This window comes from Oculina patagonica, chromosome 6, assembly GCF_052425735.1.
Source record: "Oculina patagonica isolate OP01 chromosome 6, crgOcupat, whole genome shotgun sequence".
Taxonomy (NCBI): domain Eukaryota; kingdom Metazoa; phylum Cnidaria; class Anthozoa; order Scleractinia; family Oculinidae; genus Oculina; species Oculina patagonica.
In genome coordinates, this window is record NC_135763.1 from 6,744,421 (window position 1) to 6,764,619 (window position 20,199).

Below are 20,199 nucleotides of genomic sequence, written 5' to 3' on the forward strand. Positions count from 1 at the left end.
AATAATTCCTCGCTCAGTTTAAATTTAAGTTACCTCACTTGTAAAGAGCTGGATATTTTGCCGTTACCGTTTGTAGAACTTATGTTTAAGTGTTCATAAAGTTCTCTTTAACATTTCTTGGATACCTATTTTATTTCATTCTGTGTTACAAGAAATGAACAACAGTGAATGGCAGACATTCGCTCTTATTCTTATTTCAACATTCTCATTTCAACAGACATGAGAATTTAGTGTTAGTGAAGGGAGATGCTTGTGACGTGGAGAGTTTTGCTGCTGCTCTTGATGGAAAAGATGCTGTGCTGTCCAGTTTAGGAGTTTATGCAAACATTTTTAATCCAACCACTTTCTACTCGGAGTCCATGAATGCCATCACAGAGGCAATGAGTAGGTGAGCAATGTGTTTAACTTGGTTTTTAGCCAGATGGCTCATTGAGTATCCTGTGTAGATGTCTAATTTTTGAAGAACATTATTATACAAGTACTACTTCACATCTTGATTGTTGAATTACATAGCTTGAGAGTTATTATTAAGTACCGTATTTACTCGAATAAGCACCGCGGTGCTTATTAAATTTTTCCCGCTTATTCGAGGGCGGTGCTTATTTGAGGGAGGTGCTTATTTAAAATTTGGATGCCACAAAGAATCTAATCTTTTACAGTAATTGAAAAGAGTGTCTTTTGATTGACAGTTTTCGTCTCTTGCTGAAGAGAGAAGTACCGCTAGCTGTCCTGGCAAAGCTCGCGACCTTCACATCATTTACAGAACTACATATTGTTAGAATTGGATAGAAAACCTAGTGGGCGAGCGGCAAAACAATCACTTTGAACTGCAAAACATCGTTTTTGATGGAAAGAAACGTCCAAGATTGTTTTAGAGTTGCTTTGTAGTGCTGTTTTAAGTTAAACGGAATTCCTCGAATAAACACCGCATCGGGACTGTGGTGCTTATTCGGGGGCAGCGCTTATTAACTTTTTTGTCCCAAACGCGGCACTTATTCGAAAGCGGCGCCTATTCGGGGGCGGCGCTTATTTGAGTAAATACGGTAAGTAGAATTGAAAACTTTTAAATAAATATGCAAATGGAAACTGCTGAAAATACAACAAAGATACTTAAAATTTGCAAAATGTTTTTAAGGGAGCGTGCCCCAGACCATGTAAGGAGGGTGGTGTCTTGAGCCCCACATGACAGTAAGAGTTTGAGTGCCACCACTTACAAATCCCGGCTAAAAGCATGTGCTAAAGTTAAATAAATGTTAAAATTGTGAATTTGTCTCTAGTGTCCAAGCATTCTTTTCTTGGACCACCATTGGCGACATTGCTCTGCTCAAACTGGAGTTATTTTTTTATCTCTGTTTAAAATTTTAGGGTTGTTGTGCAAATCTGAAAACCATAAACACATTTGTTATACTTCCATTGGAAGATATTTTGGCTCCATCGCAGTCAATTTGTTTTGTAACTGTGCCCTGCAGATTGAGCTGTCAGGTCATTTGATGGTTTTGTACAAAAAAGTTTCATGTCCAAGTTAAATCAAAGTGTTCACAGTTTTCTTATTTGTGCTGTAACTCTATGTTCTGCAATTAAAAAAAGAATACTTCACTCATTATTATTATTTTATTATTTTATTACTTCCTCATTTAGGCACAAAATCACTCGGCTAGTGACTGTAACATCATGGTGTACTCAGCCAGGGCCAAACAATTACTGGTTTCTAGAATGGGTTATAAAGCCACTGTTTCTTAATGGAGTGATCAAGGATATGGCAACCATGGAAAAAATGCTGAAAAACAGTGACCCACAGGCATTGAATTACACAATTGTTAGACCATGTCGGCTACTAGTGGGTATGTAGACCCGCTGTCACATTCTAATCCCCAGAGCTTCGTGTCTCTCTTAGCCGGCTGAGCCTGGAGCACGAGAAACAAGTGGCTCTAGGATCTGGAGACACATGACAAATCAAATCATGTGGCCCCAGAGCCACTTGGTTTTTTGTGCCCCAGCCTCAGCCGGCTAAGAGGGACAAGCGGCTCTGGGGACAAAAATGCTGCTGTCAGTGCCTTCAATAAGACCCAGCACCAGCTTCTTCTATTGCTCTCTGGTGGGTGAATGAAATGAAATAAATACAAGGAACAACCAATCAAATAAAACATTTTAAAATCCCTTTGTTATACGAGAGTTTAGAACGGTTGATTTGATAGGCTAGTCTTGAAATTCCATTTGTTCAATTCCAGCAAATCAAAGTCATGTGTCCCAAGAGCCACTTGTTCCTTGTGCCCCAGCCTCAGCCAGCTAAGAGGGACAAGCGGCTCTGGGGACAAAAATGCTGTTGTCAGTGCTTTCAATAAGACCCAGCACCTGCAATGAGATGTTTCCAGCTTCTTATATTGCTCTTTGACCGGTGCTGCACAATTAAGGACAGCAGCAACTATTTCAAATAAACTGTGAACCTGCGATTAGCCTTATTTATTGCAACTTAATTGGTTTTATTGCCATTTTCAGTGGTATGCGAACTCTAAAAATTCAATCCTCAACAAATGGTATACACTTTTTACTGCTGTCAATCATCTTAGCGGACCTCTTGGGAAACAGAAGTTCACTTCAACTGGGTTAAAAGGTCACGTCCTTCAGTTGTGACTGGTAGATTTTGATCCATTTTGTTTGTTTCTGTTTTTTATGGCTTTTTTGCTGTCGTCATAATTATGATTCAGTTGGCTGCAGGGAAAACGCAATAATTAGTTGAATTTTGAACTTCAGGAGTCACATATTGCTGTAAACCACAACAAATAGAAAGCTTGACTGTGTAGAGAAAGAAGGCTTCTTAAGAGACTGACATGACTTGCAACTTTTTCAGGTGAACAGACCGGGAACTATAAGGTTGAAGAAGGGCAATGTAACACTGGAACAACAAACAAGATCACATGTGCAGATGTGGCAGAATTTATGCTGAAGACTCTAGAAAGTAATGAGTATGACAGGAAAGGAATTGCAATTGCTGGATTGTGAAAATGTCTAAGAAAAAAAAAAACTACAGAACTTTATGTTTGTAAACAGTTTGTATCCAGTTTGCTATCGGCAGACAATAATGAAAATGTTATTGGCTAGCATGAAAGGCGTGCAATCCCTAAAAAAAAGTAACAGCTATGCACAGCCCTTTGCATGCATAATTTCAGCATGCCTTTGATGCTAGTCAATACTATTATTTTTATACAGAGCATTGAAACAGAGTCCAAACGGTTAATATAAAACACTATCTAGATAATATATATTAAATACAAACCACTTAATATAAAGGCAGTGTCAAATGACAAGTAAATATAAAAAAAATTAGGTCAGATTTTGGTGATTGTCTTTTAAGATCGTGTAAAAAGTCCAGTTTCCTGTTCTATTGTTGTTTGGTACTACAACAAGCTCAGTTAGTTACATAATTTCTCTTATTTCTTTGGCTTCTTTGAGTAGTTTACAGTGTCACAAAATTGACTTAGACTGGGAATCAGAAAAGACCTTGAGGAACTCTTTATGAGCAGCGCAAATTTTGATCTGCAATAATTTTTCGTTTTATTTTTGTCCCCAAAATGCTTGAAACGTGGTACTAAACTTATTGCGATTTGAATGAATATGAATATATTTCCTTTGAATTTATAGGCCAAAATAACTCAATATGGATATTTCCCAATCGTAGTTACAGCAGACAGTCAACTCTCGCCTTAAGGGCACCCCGCTATTACGAACACTCGCTTCAGTCAACTCTTGTTATAGCAGACACGCTCCGGGCATCGTATGAGTCGTTTCCAGTCAAACCTCTTTCGCCGGGGATCTGGATTCTGTCTATTTCTCAGTTATAGTTTATTTTATCTTTAATTTTACACTTAATCTAAGTAATTTTACGTATTTCCAGTGTTACGCAAATACTGCAAATTGAAAACACGCCTTCCAATGTGGAGAAGGCTGGTTTGGTTATCCGAAGTAAAGTACACAAAATCTAAACTCATTCTACGTTGCAATTGTATCGGCCTCTGCTTTTAAATTTCTCATTTTCAGCGGATAGAAACGACAGCCGGAAATACGATCGAAATTATTTATTTTCCAGAATAGTTGACAAAATAATGAGGCTCCCTCGGGGGTTTCACGGAACAAGGGAACATGGCCATAAACGTTTTAGAAACATGGGAACAAAAGGAAAATAATGCTGGGAACTGGGTAACGAAAGCGTATTTTAGGGAACAGGGAACACCAAAATCGAAGAAATACTTTTAGGGAACATGGTACATTCTTAACACAAGGGAATATTGTTGGGAATATGCTCCACCCAGCTCAGGCCCTCAGTAATTTTCCTTTTAACTACTAGTAACCGACGATCTTTCTATTTTCTCCATGTTCAATCACAAGTAGGATAAGTGTCAAATATCATTTTAGTTTGGCAGCGTACAGCGAGGGATGATCGGATTTTTATAAAAAGCTATAAAAGATTTCCGTGACTCAAACTCGTTAGAAAGGCGTTTGATAATTTCGCGGACATTTACTTGATAACTTGAAAAAAGAAACTTCTTTGCTGCTAGTAGTAAACATTTAGACTGCTTCAACTACCCCACCCCGTCCCTGCCTTCCGCCATAAAAAAAGGACTCGTCTAATAGCTTCTTATATATCCTGTGTCATTCTCCCTCCCGCCTTGTAGTATCACGGTTATTCACGTCTTATATCATCTGATATTCCCCAGTTTTGGTTACATCACATGAAGTGTTTAGACCACTCATACGCTTAAAAATCTTTGATGGATTATAAATCCCATGATATGCCCCCCCCCCCCCAGAGATAAGTCCCCCCCTCCTAGTACATCATTCATAATATATTTGAAATGAAATTAATTAATAATGAGATTTTAAAGTTAAATTCAAAACCAGTTAATGAAAAATAATTTAGATCAATGCTGCTAAAGCTCATTCACATTGTGACATGTTTTTTTATTCTGCTTTTAAGCTCTCATCCCCCAGATATAAGCCCTCCTGTTTATTGGCCCATCCAAAACCCCTTATGAAGTAGTATAAACCCAGGGCTTATAAGTGGAATTTTATGTATCTCCCAGAAAGTCTAATTTAGAACGGATGAAGATTTTCGTAATGAATAAACGATTGAATAGCGAAATCATTACTAGTGTAAATTTAGTGAGTACAATCAGGAAAAGTAGTTTTTTTTATAAGCATTACAATTGAAAAACGAAACATCTAGTTTACCGCATTCTTTCAAGATATCGAATTTCTAATCACGCAGCACAAGACGGTAAAAGGTTTTCTGTGAATGTCACGTTTACCGATCAACTTTAAATTTCTCTTTACGATGGCAAAAGACTGCCAGGCGACTCGTGATGGGAATAAAGGAAATAATCAACTGAATGATAATGTTCTGTAGCCTAGTTATGCCATGAATTACATCGACCATGAGAAATGTGACTGTGTTTAGAACTGTGTTAGTGACGCAGCGCTTTTAAATGGCTATTATAAATGCTAAAAACATGGCAATTTTTTCTTGAATTACGCTGCAGGTTTTCACCGAGATAATTATCCGGATGTTTTAATTTCCAGTTGACGCTCTGATAAGCGACCACTCAGATATGGAAAACTTAAAATTGAAAAGCAAGTTCTGCCAGCAATTTGACTGCCTCCTGCAGTACATTTTTCTAGAAGACTTCTGTTTATGTTAACGATGAATAACGTTTTTAAAAGGATAGTCAATCAATTACAAGACTCGCCAAGATCCAAAGCACATTGGGTAGATTGAGCGGCAATTTGTTGATCGAGTCAATCAATGGCCACCAATGGGGAAAAACGGGAAAAGGTGGCTCGCCGGCTTAATGCTTATCACGTTAGACTCCGAATCGAGCAAAGCGGTGCGGCAACAAGCGTTTTCCGGTACCATTTAATATCATGATCATGTGTTAGTCTTGAATTGGCCAAGACTACCACATAGTGCCTCTCCGCTCACGAGTATAAATGGGTAACTGTTACGCCTAATTGATTTTAACGACGCACAGTCGCGTTCATAAGTGCGCGATTCATTTAAATTTGTATTTTTCTTTCACGGACCCAGCCCTTACGGTCTTTCAGGCGCTAAAATCGCAGTGTGTCCGCCATCTTGCATTTGAATGCCTAAAAGACACTGTGGCCCAGCCATGCCAGTTCCAGGTGTTCGGTTAGCTGGGGCCGCGCAAAGAACGATGAGTGAGGGAAACAAGAGGACTTTTTAGGCTTTCACAGGTAAACATTGGACACCGTAACTGCACCGAGATTCCGACCACAGCTACATGCCTCAAACGTAAATTTGTTCTTAACTTTTTGTCTTTTTTTGCTCTTATTCTGCTTCTCGGCTTCGCGGCTTATTTTCCAACAAGAATGACAACGACGACAACCCATTACACACTTTATTTAACAACAATAACATTTGTTTTTACCAAAACAGTAGTGCAATAAGAAAAGAAATTTTAAACTGCATAAAATGTTCCAGTTTGAGTTCTTTAGAAAAGTGGAACACAAAGCGCAGCTGCAGTTGTACTTTAATGTTCTTGGTCCTCAAAATCCATTTTTACCATATTGTCGCGAAGCAGATTTAGGAAACAGCAACGAAGAAGAGACAAGGCTTCTCGACAAACAGGTTCTAATGTTTCTGGCTTGCATCGATTAACCTACAACACTAAGGTTTGATTCCCGCCGGGCACTCAGAATTGCATAACGTAGAGGAGACGTGGAACCACGATAGAAACAGCACTGAACCGAGTTATCAGTGATATACATGTAGAACCGCATCTTCCTGTTCTTTACAATTAGAAGGCTACGGACACGAAGACGGTACTCGTAAGGACAGCTGGACGGGTCCTACAGGTTTGGGGTGAGCAGGAGGGGGGTTGATAACCCACTCACTATAAAATCTGATCTTCTTGGATTTCTATTCTGTGGCTGTCACCAACACTGGTGGAATCCGAGCGCGATGGAAAGCCGGGCCTATGTTCCACACCACCAGGAGCCGGGCAGTCGGGCGATGAAGAACGCTGTCGATATCGGTTGAAACAAAGGCGTATTCGCTTAGGGTCTTGGCAACACAACATCCGGGAATGTGTTCTCTGCTTCTCTCACTGCCTCCTCAGGGAAGAAGGCTGCCACGCACAATTCTGTTGCCTTCACCCAGCCCCGGTCAGGCATGCTATCATTCTTCCCTACAGGGGGTGAAAAGAACTTTGAATAAGTGAATGAGGGATAAAGGATGGGGGATGTGGGATGAAGGGATACAGGATGTGGCATGAAGGATATGTGGGATGAGGGATATGAAATGAGGGGTGAGGGATTCATGAGGGATAAAGGATGAGGGATGTAGTATGAACGATTCCGGATGAGGGTGCCACAGGCTGATTAACACTGATCTTTCTTCATACAGTTTCTACTTGACATTTCTTATGCTATTACTCACCTGCTTTAAAGTCATCCTCAACCTACCTACAGAGCTACATATCTATATAACTGGATTTAAGAATTCTAGTATTATTTTCCTCGGATTTTAACAGAAGTATGGTATTATCGGTTAATCATTTGAAGATTTCTAGCGAAACGTTCTCTTATGGCGAATGTAAGTAAGACAGAATTGATGAAATTGTTTAGCACGGCGGCATCATTTCATTTATTCTGTCATCTATTCCTTCATGGGAAAAATAGAACCCACAAAAATCACTTGGCTACCAGTCGCTTCATAGTAAAAGTTGGTGGAGCATCGCACCGGTATCGTGGAGGTCACGGATTTGAACCCGGTGTTCAAAGCCCTGAAATTTTTTTCAGGCATTTTTCCCCGGTTGATTAAATGTGTCATTGCTTGCTTCTTAATGTAAGTTACTTACAAAATACTTGTTTAAGATCCACTATGAGAGATGTGGGCGTATTATCTTCCATGACTTCTGCACTTCCTTGTAGGACTACAAACAGGGTACCACCTTGAGACCGAAAGCAAAATACATGAATCAGTAAAGAACCAGGGCCGTATCCAGGATTTTTCTTTTATTAAGAGGGGTGCACCACTAAACCACATAGTTTTTTTTTGCAGAATACCAGTTGTATTAGAAAGCTGCAAGTCATCTCAGGGAGGGGTTGGGGGGGGGGGGGGGGGTGTTGCACACCCCCTGCACCCTCCCCTTAGATCCACCCCGGAGAACTTGCCAATGTCTAAGATGTTTACTTGTGTTGAGCTGCTTATATTATAATGAGGATTTTATAATGTCGCTTACAACCTGATCATTTATTTAATTATATCCGAACACGATTCAGCATACATTTGTAACAAATCTATTTTCCTGTCAATCAGATGGGGATTAAGACTGGAAGTAAAAGGTGTTGTTGAATTTGCAAACAAAACACAACCAAATATTTTCAGTCCATGAGCTGTATTTCACAGGGTTTTGCTTCTTAGAAGACGGGGTGTACTGAGACCCATGGAACAAGGTTGAGAGCTATTCTTTTGTTTAATGCTGCTCTCATTGCATCTGCCATTCCATGTGTTGAGTTGCTTAAAATGAGGATTTTATGACGTCGCTTACAACCTCCTCTTAGGGGACGGGGTGTAGAGATCCTGGGAATGATGTCGAGAGCTGTTTTCTTGTTTAATGCTGCTTGCATTGCATCTGCCATTCCAAAACAAGTGAACCACTCACAGAACACCAATAATAAGAAAAAAGTAGACAAACTTTCTTGGTACTGTCTGGTTGACAACATGACATCATCAGCTTGCACTTCCTTGATAACCATGGACAGAGCAAGAATGTACAGGAATCCTGGTGGACACGCTTTGAATTCTTCTGTCTATCAAGAAAATCGCATGACTTGAGTGATGATTATGATACTGCACTTAGAGAAAACTGACATACATGTACGTGGCTCAAATAAAAAGGAAACAGGTTTTAAGAAGCGAGGAAGGATGAAGCATGGAAGATAACAAATGGAGAATTAAAAGGTGAGGAGTGCTGGGTGTGAGATGAGGGATTTTGCAGGAGGGATGCGGGGTGAAGGAAGAGGAAAAGGGGATGAGGGATTTAAGGAGAATAAGATGAGGCATGAAGGATGAGAAATGATGGATGAGAGGTGAAAGATACAGGATATGGGATGAGGAATGTGAGATAAGGGATGGCGGATCTGGCGTATGGGATATATGGGATGAGGGATAAGGGGTGAGGGATATGGGATGAGGGATGTGGGCTAAGGGATGAGGGATGTAGCATGAGGGATACGGGATGAGATACTATATGGGGTTCAGGATGAGGGATAAAGGATGTGGGACGAGGGATAAATGATGTGGGCTTCGATGTGGGATGAGGCATACAGGATGTGGGATGAGGGATAAAGGATGTGGGATATGTGCGCTGAGGGATAAGGGACATACGGGATGAGGGATTCTTTGTTACATTTCTTATGTTATTACTCACCTGCTTCAAGGTCATCCTCAAAATCTTAATAAAGAAAACAAAAAATAATGGAACATTATATAACATTAATTACTGCTTTGTTACGAAGCTAAAATGCGCGTTCCCTGTCATTTTAATGGGTGTCATTTCTTAACCCTATTCAGACCGGGTTTTTTTTGGACCTTCTCAGACCGGGGGGCGGGGGCTTCGGAAGCCCCCCTATGTAACTTCCAGAATATTTAAGCAATCACCATGAAACTTGTATTGTATGTCCGAAACTCTTTCTTTTGGTTTACGTCACGTGGGATTGTGACGTCACATTACGTGACAATTACATCTTGATGTCAAAACAGCCGCCATCTTGGATCCGCCATCTTGGATTTCAAAATTTTTCCAAAATGCCAGAAAACCACCCAAAATCACCACAAAGTACTCAAAATAAATAAAAATGTGCTTTAAACCCGTAAAAATGTAAAAATAATTCCATTTATGTTGACATTTTTTGATCATCCAACCAGTCTGTTTTCTTTTTTTAATGAACTCATGTGCTCGCACTACAATTCAGTGGACTTGCATCATCTTTAGCAAAACACAAGTTTAACAGATTGATTGTTATTCAATATCCACAAGATAAAAAGACGGTCAAACCTCCAAATCCAAGGCTCCTCCATACTTTGAGTACAGCCTTCCATCTCTCTGATTGACCTGTTGTTTCCACTTGACACTTAGCTCTTGGAGCAATGTTGCCTCTGTTGTAAACTGTGCAATGTAATTTGTAATAAGAATGTGTTGTTGTTGTTGTTGTTGTTGTTGTTGTAGTTAATGATCTCTAGCAACTTAATCTGTAAGTGCATGCTAATAATAGTAATAAAAAAGTTCTTGGTTAGAGCGCCCAACTGGTATCTGGGAGGCCATGGGTTCATTTCCCGTCGGGGACTCAGATTTTTTTCTTTGTCCCACGCTTGTGTCATGTAGAATAATTTCTTCACTATTTATCACCGAGCTTAAAATCTACCATCTTTATTATTTACTACAAATTTGATGATTTCGACATTGCTGATCATAGCAGTACGCAGGACGCGTGTCACTTATCAACCTAGTAAATGGCCTAGCTCACAGCGAGTCTCGCGTAGCTCAGTTGGTTAGAGCGCCCAACCGGTATCTGGGAGGCCATGGGTTCCATTCCCGTCGGGGACTCAGATTTTTTTCTTTGTTCCACGCTCGTGTCATGTAGAATAATTTCTTCACTATTTATCACCAAGCTTAAAATCTACCATCTTTATTATTTACAAAAAAATTCTTGTTTATGATTGGTTCTCTGCAAACCTATTATTTTTTTTTTGTCAAGGAATTGACACAATGATCATGATCATGCAACTCAAAGGTCAAGTGATTTTGCTCATCACTATAAATTGTGCAATTTTTCCCTGAACTGTACTCCACTCAATCCAATTTATATAATTACTGATTTAAACAATGTCAAGTTACTGTAATTAAAAAGAATTACATAACAATGTTTTGATACAAAAAGATCCATGTATTTTCTGCTCATAAAATCAAAATCTTTAGCAAAAAAGCTGCAAGATTACAAAGTTGTATAAAACAATTTGTACGTGTTTGTAGATCTGTGTCTAGCACTTACTTTCCCTAAAGATAACACTGTGTATAATTACATGAAGTGCAAAGTGTTCAATAAATGAAAATAATATACAAACCTGACTAACAGCATCATGGAAGTTTTCCTCTCGTAGCATAATAACCTGGCATGGCCCAGCTGCCCTGTGGAGTACATGTATGTACATTATATACCTATAATTGTACTACAAGCTCTAGGTTTTTATCAGATGGTAGTTGAAAGTGGTGAAACCCAGAGTCTGCTAACAAAGTCTACAGAAAACAATGGCAGGTGATCTTTATTGTGTTAGCAACGCAGGTGGCTTTACTAATAGGCATGCACTCATTTATTAATGGTCACTTTACCATTTACATGTTTAGGGAGGGTGGGGGGGGGGGGGTGGGTGGGTGACGTGAGGTGAGGTGAACCTCCACGGTATTTAAATAGAGTGTGCAAGATACCTGATCTAAAATAGAGCTTGAGCTTGAATCCAATTACAGTCACAATAATAATATGGATCCAATAATCACATCTGGTTTAAGTATTCAGACCCCCCTCTCCCTCCACTAAAATGCTTACAGGTCAGTTTATCTAACCCTGAGAGAACCTGAATTTGTTAGGAGGGGCAGGTACCATCATGGAACAAGTATTGCCAGGGTGCAAAAAATACGCTGGTATATGTTGATGTATGATAAGGTTTTCAGAGTAGAATATGTAAAAAAATATCAAAATACAATAGCAGAGTAATACTGTAGACTAACTGTAACATTCACTCGAGATCACCAAGTAGTTTATCGCTGAAACTGGGAAAGATTGTTAATCCTTCAAGCACCAATTATAAATTATTAGAGATACATGTATCACCATTAAAATAATGCTCTTTCATTGCATCTGTCCTAACCTGACGGTGGATCTCCTCTCAGTTCCAGTAAAGAAACCTGCACAACAAAAATAATATCATAAGGTGGGCATGGTATTATGGCTGATTATCCAATGGTGGTCTGAAACACATATAAATTATGCATCTAATGCTTCAGCTTCAAAAATTAATGTATTAAATAATAATGTTAATAATATCATTGACTATGAAAAGAAAAAGCCTGCTGATGGGTGTTTAGCTAGTTAAAGGCACCTTTTCACAACATTGGACCTTTCTTAAAAAGCTACACAGCAAATAAAAGGTGCATGTTATATATTTGCGGGCCCAAGAGAGGCCCGCAACCCTAAAATCTTGACAGTGACCGCGTGCGTGCGCGCCACGTTAATAGAAGACTAGCTGCAAAGCGGAAGTTGAAAATTTTGTTCTTCCACCAAGAACGATCACAATGCGAAAAATGTGTCAATCACAACAGTTTGTCGAAACACCGGAAGTTGAAAATCTGTTCATCAAGACGATAAGAATGCGAAAAATGTGTCAATGTCAACAGTTTGTCACATAAGATCGAGGCTTTTGTCACATGGAAGAAACATTACGTTTTGCAGACGTTGTTCAGGCGTTAGTTTTGAGAAGATTTGCTGTGATTGTATCACAGATAAAGTAAAACCAGAGCAAAACGAATGATTCCAACAACAGTTATTTAATCTCGAAAAATTCCTTACAACACTGACAACATAGCGAGTTCACCGACAGAGGAAAATCACATCTTAATTGCACCGCGTGCTCGATTAAATCATGCATTCCTCGCGTGACGCATAACTTTTGTCCAGTGATTTGTCAATTATCAATCCGTAATCTTCCACCATGAACGGTTAATGCAAAAGGATCCGAAAATGCATCGTTCAAACACTGGGAAGTTAAAAAAATTTTCCCTCCACAAAGAACGATTAGAATCCGAAAACAAAAGTTTGTTGAGGCCCGCACTTTCTAACCTGTGGTTACCACTAGTTATATCAATAATTTCCACTGGTACCTTCCTCTCCAAAAGAGAACCCTCTGTCTCCAGCATCAAATGTAGCAAGCTCCTGATTTCCAGTTGAGAACTTCACCCTACATACAGAGCAAATAACTTGATCATTGAGCAATTCATACATTCATACTGACTGCTAATTAAAGGAGAGGGGTGGATTTAAAAAAGGGAGGAGTGGGTTGGGGAGGGGGGGGGGTGGTGTGCATTTGACAATGGGCCCTTCTCTTACCCTGTTGAGTGCTTATTTGAAGAAATATGGGATTTGAAGTTAATCCTACCAAAGTAAAACACTGATTATATATGACCTGGATTTTTCCTGCATATGACCCGGGGGAACATCCCCTGGTAGATAATTTTGTGCACCTCTAACCAATGTTGGTAAGGCTAGCTATTTGTGTGTACATACAAGTTAGTTCTCAAACTTACATTTATCAATTGTTTATTGTATAATTTAAATATAACTTACTGTCCATGAACTAGAACAAACAATTCATTTCTTGTCCCTTCCATCCTTCTTTGAAAATAATGCTGTCAGTAGGATACAGTACAATAATTGCTGCAAAAAATTACAATTAATTAAAAGTAAAGATAATAGTTTTCCCTGACATGGCATTTCTATGGAAAAACTGAATTATTACATGTAGTTTGGTGTTCAGAAAGTTTTGAAGTACAATTGTAACAGTAGGCATACAGCTTTATTATCAAAGTAGTTGGCCAATTTTACCATCATTTAGTAAAGAATCAGAGGATATCCCAGCAGAGTAGATGGCTTATTCGAGGCTGGGCACTTACATGTATTAACTTTTCCTACCTTCAGGGTGGGCGCTTAGTCAAAGCTAGTGGGCGCTTATTCGAGGTTGGGCGCTTAATTGAATGAATACGGTAGTTTATGACTAAAAAGGTGTGAAATAAATAATAACATTATATTAAAATTTGCTTCTCCATTCACCAGAGAAAGCTAAGAATACCGACTGCATTATATCATTCTATATTTTTAAAAAACATAATTTTTAATTAACTGACCTGGCTTTATGGTGGTGACCACAAATGCCAAAGACTCTTTTCTCCAGCTGTGTACCACTGGGGACTAAGAAAACGAAAACAGTAAATTTTATAATTATTATAATCGTGTCATTTCAACTCAGACATCTGGGATCAATAGTAACAGGGACGGCGGAGCATTTTTCCAAGTGGGGGGGCTGACTAGTGACTTGAAGTGGGGGGGGGGGGGCTAAAAAGACTCTTCTCTTAGTAAGTCTTTATTTTTTCGGAAATTCTGGGGGGCTAAAGCCCCCCCCCCCCCCCCCCCCAGCCCCGCCGTCCCTGAGTAACTATGGCAAACACAGTGTAGTTACGATGTGTGTCTACCAACCTTTTGAAACACATCTATAGCAATCTCCTTTGACAACTGTTGATTGTCAAACAGTTTACTGGTGTCAAGGTATCTCCTTCAATTGACATTGAAAACATTGGAGGAAATATCATTTATAACATCTGCTACTGACAGAACAACTTTTCTTTATTGCAGTCACTGACACTGAAGCTATAGTTAACCATACAGTAAACAAACTTAAGCATCCCATCCAGCAAATGACAAGTGCGTGATTAATTGAGCAGACTAAAGAAAATGATAATCAAGAAGAAGAAGAAAGTGCCCTGAATTAATGCTGCAAATTACAGAATCTTAAATGTTTCAGACCATGGAGCATAAACTTTGATTGAATGTCTGTCAACATAATTCAAGTGCTTTATCAGTACTTATTAGCCTGGGAACAGAAGCTATGAAAAATAATATTTTGAATTTGGCCACATCAAATTTCTGGCAGTGTTAACAAGAAATAAAATATTTCACATACTAACCCTGAATTCAGATAGGTAAGTTTAAGTCTGATTTTGAGCCAGTGGAGGCACATCAGGCCAGAGCTTATTTTGGTTTCTGTAGCACTGAGTGAGTATTTCTTCTTCCCCTTAGATGGGATGCTAGTCCATCACAGATACGAGTTATGCCAAGCATTACTTAGACAGTTTGCTGGTACCCATTTACATGTATATGTTGTGGTTTAATTTTTTCTTTGGTTTAAAATTTTTCAAACCAGTTTGATTTTTATTTCCCTTTGTTTCAGATTATGTTAATGAACATAAGACAATGAAAAATAAAAATCAAACTGGTTTGAAAAATTTTAAACCAAAGAAAAAATTAAACCACAACATATACATGTACACCTGCGGGGTTCATACTCTTTTGAGCTTTTGAAATTCCATGACTTCCCATGACCTTTTCCATGACTTTCAAAGTTTTTTATGACCTAAATTTTACCATTTTTCCTGGATTTTCAAAAATTATCTTGATTTCTGGAACCTTCTTACCCTTTTCTTCACAAATTTAATTATTAATAAGTGTTTTTTTGTACAATCAATACAATTTTCCATGACTTTCCATGATCCACACTTAAATTCCATGACTTTCCAGGCCTGGAAAATGAAATTTTAAAATTCCATGACTTTCCTGGTTTTCCATGACCCGTACTAACCCTGACCTGGGTGGTGAGAGGCACTATAATTATAGTGAAGTGTCTTTCCCAAGAACACAATGCAGTGACCCCAGGCAGGACTTGAACCGACTGCTCAATCCAGGGTCCAGGACACTAACCATAAGGTCACTGTGGCTTCAGTCTCCACACAACTTAGATGGGGTAATACAAAACATGTTAAAAAAGAAAGAAGAAATGACAATTCCTTATTGTTACTTATTTTCGCGGAACTTAATTTTAGTGATTCTCGAAAAAAAAAAGCAAAATTAAAGACCCGTGACAAAAACGTTCGATCGCGAAAATAACGACGCAAAGTTTAATACCGTTCTATATTATTATTGATTAAACGTTATAGTGAGTTTCCTAGTACATGATTATCTTGGTTCAGTCTTCAAACTCGCTCTACTTTGTTACAAAGGAACAGCGTCCAAATTTTTTAAGTTTCATTAAATGTTTTATGGTTTTGTTCAGTGTCATTGGAAACTATTGCTGTGGAAAAGAAGACTTACTGTTTGTTAATGCAGACAAGTAAATTTTGACAATTTTTCGCGAAATTTAGTTTTATATTTAATGTATTTTTTGGCCAAATCACTTAATTAAAGTCCTACGAAATATGCCTGTTCCATTTTCACGAAATTAAGTTCCCACAAAAATAAGTAACAATAAATAAGGTAACTTGAAATTGCTGCAGAACAATTCTGTATGAAGTTAACACAGTATTTTCACCAACCTTTGTTGAAACCACTGCAGTAGAGTTATCTCACTGGGAAACGTGAGCAGCTGGCGAGCATCAGAGGTCTTCAGAAGTAATATCACACACCTTGTTAAAATATAATACCGGTAATTGTACAACACATTTTAAAAATATTTTAAAATTTGTTACTATTGCCATTGTCATGCATGACATTGAAAAGTGACTTGCCAAATTAAGGCATATTTATTTTATACAATTGTAGTTTTATTAAAATTACTGTACTAGCGCAATGTATCCATGGGAGGCATGGTGGTCTAATGGATAGCGCGCTCGACTCTGAGTCGAGGTATGAGGCCTGGCTGGGGCGCTGCGCTATGTTCTTGGGCAAGAAACTTTACTCTTTTAATAGTGCCTTTTTCTACCCAGGAGTATGAATGGGTACCGGCGAATTTACTGCTGGGGGGTAACCAGGGCTGCGATGGACTAGCAACCCATCGGGGGGGGGGGGGGGGGGGGGGGGTAGCAATACTCCTAGTCGCTTAATGCTAGAGAAACCGGGAAAAGCTCTGGCTGTATGGGCCACTTGGCTCGGACACAGACTTAGTGCAATTAATCTGTTGAAGAGGAAAGTTTTCAGGGTTATACACATGCACAAGGTTTTGTTCTTAATATAAAATGTCAGGCAGACTTTTCAAACTTTGCTCATTTATCCTGGAAAATTGGGTAGGACGGATAACAATTTTCACAACCTTCAACAAATAAGTAACTTCACCTCAGTTAGGGAAACCTGATGAAATGCTGCCAGAAGGATTAAACCTAGAGACCAATGAGCCTACGACTAGAACCGACATGCACATAATTATGTACCTGTTAGATGACCACACATCAGCTGTGCACTTCATATTATACAGCACAGAAACCTCCCCAAAGCAATCACCCACTTGAATTTCCCTCAAGACAAACTTCTGGTTTTCACTGAAAACAGTTACATTCCCTGACACCAGCACATGAATTCCAGATGCCTCTTGGCCTTTCCTAAGTAGAATTTCTGGGGCATCCTCTGTCTCTTTCAGTTCTACACGACGTATCACTTCATCCCGAACACTTTTGTCAAGAGCAATAGGTAGTCTGTTCAAGCAGTCAGTGAGTCTGACAATAGCTTCTGGTGGAAGTAAAGGATTGATGGATGATGCAAATTGTGGACGTACCAATTGACTTTCCCGTCTTCTACCACTCTGTTTGTTACCCATTTCTGAGTAAATGGAGTCAGGAGTGTTTCTAATCCTGTTCAGTCTAACATGAAATTGGAAACAAAATCAAAGAATAGGATAAATCAAGACATAATAATAAAGATGTTTACAGGCAACTCTCTCTAAAACGGACACCGTCGGGAACGGCTCCAACTGTCCGTGTTAGAGAGGTGTCCGTCTTATAGGGAGTTTAGTTGCAGTAAAATGACTGAAAAACGACAGGGACGGGGCCAACACCAGGTGTCCATCTTAAAGAGGTGTCCGTCTTATAGAGGTGTCCGTTAAGAGAGAGTTGACTGTAGTTTGTTTTTGTTCTATTTTTGTTTTTAGTTTGCCTTTGATTCTTTTTTTTTTTTTTACAATAGAGATGTATATGGATAAGGCCCTTGTAATAGGTGAACCTGTTCTGCGGAATGGTAGTTATGACAGAATGGCATTAGTTTGCCAGTGGCTAGCTTCACCCCTGTTGCTTGTGTTTAGCTTCACCCTGGTTTGCTTGCAGTTAGCTTCACCCCCATGGCTTGCTTTCTTTTTTTTTTGTTGATTAGGACAATACTACATGTAAATGTTGCCCTAACCAAGAAATAAAAGCTAACCACGTACAAGCAAAGTGAGGTGAAGCTAACCGCAAGAAAACCAGTGTGAAAATTAGTGCCATTCCATCAATCCGCCATTCCACTGATTATGGTCACTGATTCCTTTGCAATGACATTTTACAAGCAATGCTTCATGTCGCTGCCTACTTGAACTGGCTTGATTGCCTAACTACTGTATGAAATTTCACCACTGTGAAGCTCCTGAAGATCATGTGTACTTTAACGTTCCAAAACGATCTTAAACAGAACTTTACTTACAGAAACAATTGGAAATAATCGATTAACCAGTACAACAAACTTTAACATACAAGCTGCCCTAATGTTTGCTTTATACAAGCCTTATTTCAATTAATAATTATATACAATTAATTAATTAATTTGACTATATTATTATTTGAAGTAATTAAAAAAGTAATTGCATTGCCAAGTAACCCTTTTTGCGATGTGTGTTGACCAGTCTAGTCAACCATGTAAATAGTCCACGAAAAGCCAGCCCAGGGTGACATTTTGACAAAATAGCCACATTTGTTTGCTTTCTCCTTTCTTTATAAACCACTACCGTTCAGTGAGACAAAGATTTGTTAAAAAAGTGGTATTTTTTTTTTCTTTATAGCTACCATTTCCAGTTTTTGGTGACAACAAGCTGACTTGGGTCAGCATTGTGGTACAGAACAGAACTTTGATACAACCAGGCAACTCGAGTTCATGTAAACATTTTTTTTTACACTTAACTTGCCAAGCAGACCCGGGCTAGTTGCCAGCTTAGGGTCGTGTAAAGAGACCTGATTCTGACGAGGGTCCCTGAGTGAGGGTTGCTACTTTCCAGTACTTTCGGAACTTAAAACTAGGCTACCAATATGTATGTTATCTTAAGGACGTTCGCTCTAATTGTTTATGCATGCACATCCTCACTACATGTGCAAGTAATTCATGTTGCAACATCATGTCATGCCATACATTGAGCCCACGTGCTGAAAAAACTTTCTAAGCACATAGAGTGGGTGGCTGTTCCGCTAACTTCGCTTGCAGTTTGCTTTCTTAAATGGTGGGTGAGCCCTACTTTTTTCTTAACAGATTACTTTTGTTAATTAATATAGATCTACGTTTTGCGAAAAAAATGAAAAAAAAAAACTTTGGAGTGGGAGTTTGTTTTTATTGTCGCACTGACGTTTGAATTTCGCGTTTTGAGATTTTCATTTTGCCGTACGACAGTTTTAAATGCCTTTTTTTCAGAGTAAAGTCTCACAAAAACGATATCAACACAAGGTATGATTAACGTAACAGATGCCCTTCTACAAAATGCGACTAAGATCGTTTGCCTCCGTTTATTCATTTTCGATATAGACCCTTCCACGGTTTCTGCTGCCATCTTGGTTGGGAGGCAAACACAGGAAAATTTGTCTATTGATCAAATTTGGGGAATGTAGTCTCGCAAGGAAAGCCGCAAATATTTTTTTTCATTTTTACATACATTTGTCTGAAATCTGAGTCGCCATTTGTGCGGAAAAATATAAGCATTTGTATGAAAAAACTAAAAATGCAATATCTCGCTTCCCAGCGTAGCTGTGTCCTTCAAATCTCATCAATAAAATCTTTTGCTAGGTATCTTTACCTGGAAATTCATAGGAATTGCAGAATGTTAATTTTCTTTATGTTATTGGTCATCGAACTCCTCGCTTTTCCCATACATTTACTGTAAATTCTGCCGTGTTTGCCCCCCAACCAAGATGGCGGCAGAAACCGTGGAAGGGTCTATTTTCATAGTTAGTAGAACTATGATATGTTTAACTACAAGCCTTGTAAACACTGCTGAATTACGTGCGCCAATTCAAAAATCAGGGTAGTTTCTCACACGCTATATCTCTGAAAGATCTGAAACGAAGGTGGTGATTCCAACTTTTTTTTTTTGCATTTCTGACACAAGTAACTCTTTATCTGGCTGCAGTAAAAATAAAAAAAAATCAATCGAGTAGAAAATTTTGGCGCGAATTAGAACGTCCTTAATAAGCTTACTTGTTTGATGGCTGACAGAACCCTCCCTGTGATCAGACTGACGAGTGTAAATCATAGAAACGGAGTAATAAGCTTACCTCACTCCAACATTATAAAGATGTACGCCTATAATAATAATAATAATAATAACAACTTTATTTAATGAGGGTTACACATTACAGTTAAAAA

General features: G+C 38.8%; 2 protein-coding genes and 1 pseudogene across 3 annotated transcripts in view; 1 reads left to right on the forward strand and 2 right to left on the reverse strand.

The window, feature by feature from the left end:
* Positions 1 to 20,199, forward strand: part of LOC144658498 (flavin reductase (NADPH)-like) — a 136,262-nt gene that overhangs the window by 2,111 nt on the left and 113,952 nt on the right. Inside the window, exons 2-4 of the mRNA XM_078518928.1 lie at positions 218 to 388; positions 1,639 to 1,841; positions 2,849 to 3,022. Coding sequence (XP_078375054.1) covers positions 218 to 388; positions 1,639 to 1,841; positions 2,849 to 3,000 — 526 coding nt within the window. The 3' untranslated portion in view covers positions 3,001 to 3,022. The remainder of the gene's footprint in view (positions 1 to 217; positions 389 to 1,638; positions 1,842 to 2,848; positions 3,023 to 20,199) is intronic.
* Positions 6,397 to 20,132, reverse strand: LOC144658477 (uncharacterized; annotated as a pseudogene). Its single transcript, XR_013571723.1, has 14 exons — positions 20,109 to 20,132; positions 17,040 to 17,465; positions 16,209 to 16,298; positions 14,320 to 14,395; positions 13,971 to 14,034; positions 13,414 to 13,503; positions 12,951 to 13,027; positions 11,942 to 11,978; positions 11,141 to 11,204; positions 10,074 to 10,184; positions 9,447 to 9,470; positions 8,712 to 8,826; positions 7,872 to 7,964; positions 6,397 to 7,199 (listed from the first exon to the last, which is right to left on the reverse strand). The product of XR_013571723.1 is annotated as an uncharacterized LOC144658477 (transcript).
* The window catches only part of LOC144658478 (uncharacterized), a 199,856-nt gene continuing 186,053 nt past the window's right edge, over positions 6,397 to 20,199 (reverse strand). The window contains exon 15 of the transcript XR_013571724.1: positions 6,397 to 6,643. The gene's annotated coding sequence lies outside the window, so the exon portion shown is untranslated. The remainder of the gene's footprint in view (positions 6,644 to 20,199) is intronic.